This window comes from Ammodytes marinus, assembly GCF_949987685.1.
Source record: "Ammodytes marinus genome assembly, chromosome: 12".
NCBI classification, from domain to species: domain Eukaryota; kingdom Metazoa; phylum Chordata; class Actinopteri; order Uranoscopiformes; family Ammodytidae; genus Ammodytes; species Ammodytes marinus.
Genome location: NC_137216.1, coordinates 13,674,978 through 13,685,517, shown reverse-complemented (window position 1 = coordinate 13,685,517; position 10,540 = coordinate 13,674,978). Strand labels below are relative to the sequence as shown.

The window sequence follows — 10,540 nt, the reverse complement described above, 5'->3', positions numbered from 1 at the left end:
AGAGCAACAATAACCCCACCGCGTGCCTCCTCAACCTGGGGAACAAGCCTGACCTCTGCCTGCTCTCTCTGGGCCTCCTGGACCGCGAGAGAGCCTGTAACGGCAACCAAACAGTCACAACGGGCCAGGCAAACAACATGCCCAGTCCCAACCACATGGCCAGCACAAACCACATCAGCAGTGTGAACGCAATCAACAACAACAACAATAAAACCCCAGGGGTAGGGAAGATAGTTAAAAGACATTACTGGAGTACAGCAAAAAAAAACATGATTATGAACAGATCTCCACTTCAGTTTTCATCTGGAAATCTCATAGTGCTTTTGTTTCATATTTCACACAGATGCTACAGAGTCGAAGGAAAAAGATCCTGGATCTGTACACCAGAGCCTGCAATGTGACAGAGGGTAAGCCGCCTTCCTCTGACACACATAGGAAAATATCCATCCTACTAAAGCCTTGTAATCAAGACTTGATTTCTGCCAATTACTGTGGAGGGGCATTTATTACTTCTTTCTGGTGAAGCTAAACTCTTGAATGAACCGTGGTGATAGTGAGAAATAGCATTTTTCTCTCATTTTTCAGGACGGTCGCTTTAAGAAGTAAAACTGCATCGGATAGAAGTCATGATCTCACTCCGCAAGCACATTTTTCCACTAGTAAATAAAACATCTTCCAGTCCTTTACATGGTTAATGCAGTAACTTCCCTCTAATGCCTAAAGAGGCATCTTTTAAGATAAAATCAAACATCAGTGTAGGTAAATTTGAGTATAGCGGTAGCAAAGTTGATCGAACCAAAGACAAAATATAAGCAGAAATACCACAACTGGATGCGTTTACAATTATGCAACCAACTACTTAATCTATATTTTAGTTAAAAATCCTTAAATTAAAGAAAAATCGTCCTCATATGAGGGTAAGCAAAAGGACATACAAATATCAGAGTCTAAAGGCAGCGGATTTACAAAGTGCTCTGATCTATATGCTAACGTCAGCTTACTTACATTGTTCACGTGTATGTTTGGCAGCTATAATGTGTAACATCTTTTACCAGCTTAGCAGTTTAGGTAGTCTAGCCCTGCGTTCGAAATCGCATACTCTTTTATTTTTTATTCTACATACTACATCTGACAATAAAGCAAATCTAGTTAGCATGTAGTAGGCATACAATTGGGAAATACGTTCACTTATTTATTTCATCATAACATTGCGCCTTGATCTTGCCTCTTGCTTTCATATCAGTTGCATCACCGGTTGTTTTCACACGGAGGATCTGTTGATGTGACCTCACTTCCAGTGCGCACTGGATTGTGGGTCAGAATCACCAAAATAGCATGCTGATTTCAACACTTAGACAATCTTGGCCGGATGTAGTAGACATCGGGGTACTCTCAAGCATATTAAATCTGACCGACAATAATTTTGACATTCTAAATCTTTTTTTTCCTACCGTACTAAATAGCAGAAAGTATGTCGTATTGGAGCACAGCCTATAGGTTTTCCCAGGTTACTAAACCCCCATTCCCTTGTACCCCCCTTTTTTCTCCAGGCCTGAGCCCCACAGAGCTTCCCTTCGACTGTCTGGAGAAGGCCAGTCGCATGCTGAGCTCGTCATACAGCAGCGAGGCGGCCGTGGTGAAGACGTGGCGGCACCTGGCCGAGAGCTTCGGGCTGAAACGGGACGAGATCGGGGGCATGAGTGACGGCCTGCAGCTGTTTGAGAGAGTGAGCACGGCGGGCTACAGCATCCCTGACCTGCTGACGCGCCTGGTCCAGATAGAGAGGCTGGACGCAGTGGAGTCTCTCTGCTCAGACGTGTTGGTTAGCAGTGAGACAGCAGCGGCGGCGGGCAGACAGGGCATCAGCAGCTTTCACAGCCAGCTGGTCTGTCCGTCCCCCTGTCCGTCCCCCTCCCATCGATGCGCCAGTGTCTGAATTAGAAAGTGGTAGAGCAGAGACTTTAAAAGACTCCCTTTTGAAAGATGCCTTTTTACAGTATACATGTATGTATAAGGACAGATGCTGCGTGCTGACAAAAGGAGGACAGCGCATATACAGTGTAGGCCACACCTTGGCTTAGCCCCATCACATGAAGAATGTCAGTGGACTTCCCCCATGCACAATCCCTTTTTCCGATCATGGGTTTTAAGGCCTGTCAAGAAGCTAGTAATCTGGAATAGCTTTGTATGGTCTTATCTTTGTCTTTCTAAAGTGCTACAATACTACAGGAGTTTGAGCTGGAGAAAAATGAAAGACCAAAGACCACAGATTACATTTTTTCTCTAGATTGCTTGTTCAGATATTTTCAAATACTGTAGTTTCATATCAATAATTCAAAACAGTTTCTATTTTGTTCCATTTGTTCTATCTCAATTCAAAAATAGCTTAATTAAGTGTGCGCTGGACGCAACACACTACCCTTTTTTTTAAACACTTAAATACTGAATTTTGTATGCAGTTTTTAAAAAAACTCTGACCAAAGCTAAAGCAGTGCAAAAGAAGTGCCTTTCTTGTCGGTACACCATATAACAGTGCTTTATAAGTGGGAGAATTGAGGATGCCTTATCCCCTCACTGAACCTCCTGACCAGGACAAGAGCACTTGGAACTAGATGTTTGTTTGCATGAAGCGACCTAGTCTGACCGACCGCAGCATCAGTTAACATTCATGACTGCGCCTTGGGCTCCACTGTCACCATACAGGAAGGACAGCCGATACGAGCTCCTCTGCTTACGATGCAATCAGAATGACTCCAGATGGATATGCTGAAACATCAGTCAGATCAGCTTGCTTGTGAAATAACTTTGGGCATTTGAGGATAAGGCCGAAACCCAGAGTCGCGATGTCACCAGCATAGACACAATAACTGTTGTCTACATTACAGAACAGTATTTTCATTTGTTTTACCTAAAGACATTGTGACATGGTATTTTTTCTTTAGCTAAATGATCAAAAACTGCTTTTTTTAAATGTCAATGTGGGTTGTATCTGCAATGTTGTTTACTTTAAAACACCAACTTAACTCTATTTATTGATTAACCATGTGTGTTTAAACACTACTCACAAACAGATAACAGCTGACTTCAACCAACCATTAGAACATACAAAACAAAACATGGAACCATTTCAGGTGGTGTGTGTTCAGTTTTAATCATACAATGCACGAATGCTGCTCGTCTTCTGCTTGCCTACATTTGCATGTTAAGCCACTTTCCCCAACTTTTAACACACACGGAACCAAACACTCTTTTTACTGCCACGACTTCCTCAACAGTGACCAAGTCCCTGACCCGCCTCGTAACTCTTCCTCTCTCCCCCGAGTGTATATCCCCCTTTTACCCCAATGCTGCGGTCTAGTGCTGCCGCCAGCCCTAATTATTTGGCGTGTGGCTCCCCATGGCCCCTAATAGGCTGAAGTGTTGTGGGTTTACAGAGCGGGTGCAAAGTGCCTGTGATTTCCAGCACCCAATTAAGCATTTAGGGCCACTTAACCAGTGAAAGCCCAGTGGAAAAGCTGTAAAAAACCTGCATTAAAAACAGAGAGAGAGAGAGAGAGAGAGAGAGATGCCACGGCCGAGGCATGACTAACTGCCCGCGGTGGTTGACGCACTGTGTACGGTGCAAGAATGCAGCCGGTGGTGGTGAAAGCAGCTAAGGTCTTCCTATAACGTCTGACCTTACTCGGCTTTTGTGGTCGGCTCAGTCATGCTCAAGACAGGATTTTAAGCTCCCCTCTCCACTCCTATGGGAGCAATACGGGCAAATGAGAACAATGTGCAGTTTGGTGGGTTTTTACTCCTCGGACAAGCAGCTGAAGCATGTTAAGTGTGTATATGTAAGGGTGGCTCCGGTAAAGAAGCAAGTTATAGTTTGTGAGGAGTGTCATCATGTCAGTACCCATAATAAACTCCTATAATGGTGATTTCAACTGATAATATGGTCAAGGGTGCAAACAATCAATGCAGAGACTGACTTGGATCTATTTTTTGGGGGGAATATGATATCTGATGCATTATCTTGACAGCTCTGCACACACATCACCCTCTGTCAAGTTCTCTAAAGGCTTTTTCGGTTCACATTTTACATTTCAAACTCTGGGGCAGGACTCCAGTACTTTAAATTAAATAATGAATGTGCATGTTGATCAGTTATATGTTTAACTGTTTCTCTCCTTAAATATCTCCTATCAAAGCTCACATTTCAATACTTATCTTTTATCAAATCCAGATGAATTCAATACAAGTTCAACTAGTTATGTTTAAGTGTTTTATGCTGTTGAAAATGTGTAAATAATCTTAATTGTTTTATTTGAATTGAAAATGAAATGGACCAGCAAAATCTTGTCTGCAATATTCTATGCAGATGATGATATACAGGAGCCATAGACATGAATTACTTACCTCAGTAGCACACACAGTACAGTAGAACATATAGAAACACACATACAAACTCACCACAGAACCAAAGTATAACTGTATATATAACTTATTATTGTACATAATGTATACATTAATAAAGATGTATGGCAAAAAAAAATGGCTTGGTATTTTAATTTCATGATGCTTTCACTTGCTGAGAGTATAACATCTCTATTTCTACAGGCTGATATGAGTAATGCCCACGGCTTGTTGAGGCTGGACTTGGGTGTTATGAGGCTATTGTTGGCTTGATAACCTTCTAACATTGACAATGCTAATCTTTAGGTGAAGTTAAAGGTGCACTATGCAGTTTATATGGAGGGGGATTTGTTTGCATTTGCAGAGCTTGCAGTTCATTTACAACACATGTTTTCTCTGTATGTAATTCTAAGTATTGAATAATTAGATCATAATACCTCAAAACATCATTATTTTGAGGAACAAACGTACGACTATAATATGTTTGGAAACAAAACTGTGGGCCCTGCTGCTGTAAACAACAACAGTGAAACAGTAACTTGTCTAGTTGCTTTCTCACTGTAAACAGTGTTCCAGGGATCCATTCAATTATGAGTATACACCTTACACAATGTTTACTTCTGTGACTCTGACATGCACAACGTTACAAAGTGCACCTTTAATACAAGTGCAGCTCATCCATAAAGTGACAGTCTGTGGTGAACTAAACCAGTAAGTGCTGATAGCTACTCGATACTTTTCAGTTGAAGCCTCAGATGTATTAGTGCACTGCTATCTGTCTGACAGCTGTTAAGATATTTTAGTCTGGACGAAATTGTTGGAGCGACAGACCGATACCGATTACCGTTCATAGAACCACGCAGCACACACAGCATGGCTAAATATGTAACTTAGTTTTGCCAATATATGAAAACAGAAGACAGACTTCATTTCAGGGTAAAAGCATGACCAAATGTACATGTTTTACAGACGTACAGTACATCAACCAGCAATTGATCAAACATGCATACAAATGGAATGATCCTTACACAGAGATGAATGCCATTACTAGACTATAGGCCTATAGTAAATGATCCCATTTGGTGGTCCATCCCAGCCATTACAGCACTCACCGTCTTGGACTGTTAATGGCTTGGAGACACTGAATGGAAGAAAAAAACGCTAATTACAATGTTCATTCAGAACTACCACAGTTAATTATAGCTCATTAAATGTGATGTATTAACGAGACAGCTCATGATTTAAATGGAAAAAGACTTTAGGACAAGATTAGTTGACTAAACCTTCATTTGGGCATTAGCTCTTGCCCTCAAAAGCATTTATCTCTCCCACTGGCTTGCTACTGCAAGTTGAGAAAGAGTTTGGGATGCCAAACCCTTTCTTTCAAATTAAAGAAGATTTATCTCTCCTTATTCTAAAGCATTCTTTTCTTGGCATAAATTGTAACACTTACCGTTACCAAACAGTACTGCTACTGTTTCTTGAAACCCAATTTCTGTCATTTAAAATTTCAGATAATTAGTAAATGATTCAACCTAACCTGCTCCAACACAAAACAGTGTTTTTCACAAATATATATATATATATATCCTATATATATATATATATATACACATACATACACACACATATATATATATATATATTTTTTTTTGTTGTTGTGTGCGACACCCCTCTGTCATCATTCACCGTTGGAGGGTGTGCATTTATGCTAAGACTCCCAAATCCTTAGCCAAACGATTATGATTATGTGTGTGTGTGTGTGTGTGTGTGCTGGCTGGAGATCTTAAGTCAGGTTCATAGAAGGTCTGGCTGGCAGTGGAGATGCCAGTGTTGCTGCTCTGGGGCATTCGGGCAGCATTGAGGTCTTTTCTCTCATCTCGTTTCAAAAACTTTTTCCCCTTTTGAAGAGCCTTTAAGTTTAGATAACGCACACACACACATAGATACACACACACACTAAGTGGGTACACACAGGGGTAGAGGCGCATGTGTCTTTGTGTCTGTTTTTACATCTTAAGCACTTGGCTCAACTTATAATGAGGAGGATAAAGCCATAGAGAGCAAATTCAGGGCAAGGAGTGCCACAGCCATGAAAGTAATTAAACCTCTGCCAGTCAGTAACACCTTCCTACACCCCCCACCACACAACAACTGCATGCACACACTCATCCCTGTCAGTCACCTGCACACACATCAAACAGCAGTACAAGTGTTGTCACCAGTCAGGTGTATTTTCTAGAACTTGTCTGGATCAGATCTGTCTGGAGAGCAGGATACTGCTTCACAATTCAACCCCTGAATATCCACTGAAGCACTGTCATACTTGAAAAACAGAATCTGGCAACGCAGCTTTCTTTTTCAACCAGTTATTTCAAAATATGAAGATAAAAAGGTTGACTTTGCACCAACTTTTCAAAAATGATAAGGGGAAAAAACCATTGGTGGATCAGGAGGTTTTTCTCCCAAATAGGCTGGAAATAAAAGTGTTAATGTACCACTGGGGAATACCATGAGCCGCAAAGAAGTGAATTATGCTGCTGCAGGAGTTGTTGAAGGAGTTTCTATCGACTTACATGCTGATTCTGCTCTGTTCTCCCTGAAGCAGCAATTTTTTTATTCAATTGTAATGTTTTTGGATACAAAAAGATTGATACCACTCTTGAGTCTTGTGCTATGATTAGCATAAAGGCTGAAAGTGAGGGGAAAGAGCTAGCCGGCAAGTTACAAGTAGCTCCAGGGGCTCCACATTTAAAAAAAATTGTCAATTGATGTTTTTTGTTTGTGTATAAATTCAAGAAAATAGCTAAATTGTTTTAATAAAGACAATGTAGAAATACTGTTAGGCGCTTTTTTTATTTTATCCCCACTGCTTTCATTTTAAATGGTAAACTAAGCTAATTTAGCCACAATTGCTGTAAGGCACAGACAGGAGTGGTATCAATCTTCTAATCTAAGATCAAGTGAATGGGAAGGGATGTACAGTAGCCTACATATCCCAACTTGCTGAACAGTTCCTTTTACAGAATAACTTGAGGGGTAATAATCAAATAGCAGTGGGAATAGGTTTGGGCTTCTGGTGTGCCAAGGGTTCACACATATAATGCAAATCTGGGACAATTCTGTTAGATTTGCTATTACCATAGTCTCACACAGCCAAACCAAACTACAGCTAGTTGTATGGTATGGAACCAAGCTATATCATTTGGAGTATAGGGGGGAAATTGAGAATAATAAAAAAAATACTTAATGGTAAAATATGTAGTTAGAATTCAACTATTCACTACAGACACCACTTCAGGCCATGTTGGAAACATTAAGGAAAGAAGGGAAACAGAACAGGGATTTGGAGACACAGGGACACAACACGTTTGGAATTAATGCTGCAGGCACAAATGAATGAGCAACGTGTATGCAAATGCTAAAACAGGATCAGCACTTCATTTGAACAGACACAATGGTTATCAGATGGAGGTCTTGGTTTATGTTAATGTTAGAAAAGCAGAATAAAAAAAGAAGTTAAAACAAACTGGAATTTTGGAAAGCAGTGTGCCTACCATAAATAACCACTGGACAGCTGCTTCCACTCACGAGTCCTTCACACAGTCCTCATTTACACAGTCAGGTATATTACCAGGCCTTCCATGTGCTTATTGCATTACTCAAAGCAACATTTTATGCATATTGCGGCTGGTGAAAATAATATACATTTGGTGGTCTGCCATGTCGAATCGCTGATTGACTTGACTTTATGGTTGTGCTGAAGTGGAACCACTAATGTTTCCCCCTTGCCAGGCTCCTCCAACCTACCAAATAACTTTTTAATGAGGTTTACCAGCCAGACCAGAGCCGGGCGACTCTTTAGGGTAATTTTCCAAACTTTTGGTCCGCTGAAAAAAAAACAGAACCCAAGCATAAATCAAGATCAGTGTGTAAAGTGGTGTGGGTGATGCTGTGCAGATTGACATAATTAAGCGCTTTAGGAGGTACAAGGACCAGCAACCAGCGATGCCCAACTGCAGAGGAGGCCAGATCTAACTGAAGTTATGATGTAAATAAATCAGCCGTGGACAGCTTGGGTAGCGTAGGCAAGAAGGCGATACAATCAAGAGTATCAGACCTTCAGGCTTAAAAAGGAAGCGTGTAGAATCCTTAAGGGTACAATTAACGTCACTTAAATGTTGATTATGATGTATTAAGTATTATGCTCAATACTCCGTGTGGTCCAGTCGTATTTGTGTCAAAATATACTGCTTCAGTTTCCCCATCCTGATTTCAGTTTTAAAATTCTCACTTTCTACAATAGTAGTGTGTACTGTGTATGAGGAACTATTGTCAAGTTTAGGGAGAGACTGGGGTGATGGTTAATATAAAGGCACTTAAACATTACCTGCATGAAAGTTAGACGTAAATTGTTTAGAGCTGAATTGTCTAATGTTAACGCATATTAGCTCATCCAGGTTAGCTTAGCTCAAAGACTGGTTCTCCCCTTGATTCCCAGTGATTGAGCTAAGCTCACTTCATGAGCAACTTTTGCCCGTTATATCAAAAATGCACGCAGTTACAGGAACGGTTTCTGTCGACATTTCCTGAGCCAGAGAGTAAGGCAAAAAGCTGAAATTTCAAAATGATGAACTGAAAAATGGTGGTCACTGGATGAGTGAGATTATGTGTCCACCATGTACTGCTTTTCCACTGTTGATCGTAAAGCCTGAAAGTATCCATTTGATATCATCCAGATGCAACAAAAATTCACAACAGCCCCAATGAGAAAAGGCAATGCTAATACTCTGGTCCTCCATAGCAGGCATACAGCCAGCAAAATAGGACCTCCTCTTTTTTTTAATGCATAATCTACTCTGATTATGGCTGTTGACAGCTAGTGAAGTTGTAAAACTGTAGGCAGGAAAATCATTTAAAGCAAGCGTAAGACTTTATCAGGGCGATTTGCTCAGTAAAGACAGAGGGACTTCCCGGTTCGGGTCTCTTTTACATTTGCCCCGGTAACTTAATTTCACCCCCAGTGGAGATTAAAATGATACTATTTATTTACCGCATCGCAATAATTTTTTTTACGAAAGGACAATTAAAAGACATTATGAGCACATTAACATTGGTATATTGCATGTGCTCTGGTGCCTGCAATGTAATAACAGAAGTGGTTGGAAACCGAAGTCATTTGGGGTAATAACATTCCACTTTGTTATATGGGCTAAACTTTAAGCATGCAGCTCACTCTTAAACCTCTATCACAGCCAGCCAAAAGCAGTATGATCCAAAAGCTTCCAGCAGAGTGGAAAGAAAGTATATAAAAAATAAAAAATACTCAAATGTAAATGCAGCGAATATAACTAGTGGTTAAGCTTCTTTTTTTTGTTCAAGGATGAATGATGCTGTAAATTCATCTGTTTTCGAAGACACATTTTCCATTGTAGCTCATATTATTTTTTATATTTCACTCCGATACTACCACGTCTCCTTTCCCAACAATGGAACTACTATAACTGCAATCATGCTTGGTGCAGACGCAGACAGTTTCCACGTGTCTGCGATCACTCAAGAAACGACTTCAACTATATATCTGAAACAGGTGCATTTGCCTTGGCAGAACATTTCATTTTAAACTACTTTATTCTTTAATGCTTTCTTGAGCTTTTTTTTCACACTACCCATTACTTGTTTAAATGTGGTAGCTTATCAGAGCCCTCTTGAAACTGACATGATGCGTGACGTCTAATGAGGCTTATTTTGTCGTCAGTAAATGTGTTCGAATCACGTAAAAGATTCATCAATTTCAATTATAAGGCTTCATGAACCATTGAAGAAATATACTGTCTCTAAATTCTATAATAAATATTCAATATAAGGACAAAATATCCAGCTCTTTAAAGTCACCATCTCTCCTAATAATAACGAACAAGTTTACAGTCAATTTAGGAAATCAGATACTGTTGGCAAAAAAAAAAAAAAAAAAAAACTGCGATTGGACTTCCTTTCTAATTAAAACCAGCCAAGCACTTCCAACTTGTTTTTTGAATGAGTACGTTTTTAAATGTTGAAATTGTTCCAGTCAGTCCAATCTCCTCCATCAAGCAAAGCCACCAGTGTGTCCCATGCTGAGAGCATTACTCCCATCAACCCA

General features: G+C 40.2%; 1 protein-coding gene across 3 annotated transcripts in view; it reads left to right on the top strand.

Moving 5' to 3' along the window:
* The window catches only part of edar (ectodysplasin A receptor), a 34,964-nt gene extending 30,510 nt beyond the window's left edge, over positions 1-4,454 (top strand). For 2 of the 3 annotated variants that reach the window (XM_080038381.1, XM_080038382.1), the window contains exons 10-12: positions 1-221; positions 344-407; positions 1,551-4,454. The exon at positions 1-221 is cut by the window's left edge and continues 92 nt beyond it. In XM_080038381.1, the coding sequence (XP_079894507.1) occupies positions 1-221; positions 344-407; positions 1,551-1,936 (671 nt within the window). In that variant the 3' untranslated portion in view covers positions 1,937-4,454. The remainder of the gene's footprint in view (positions 222-343; positions 408-1,550) is intronic. The other variant, XR_013845139.1, reaches the window with a different exon arrangement.
* Positions 4,455-10,540: the final 6,086 nt, after the last annotated feature.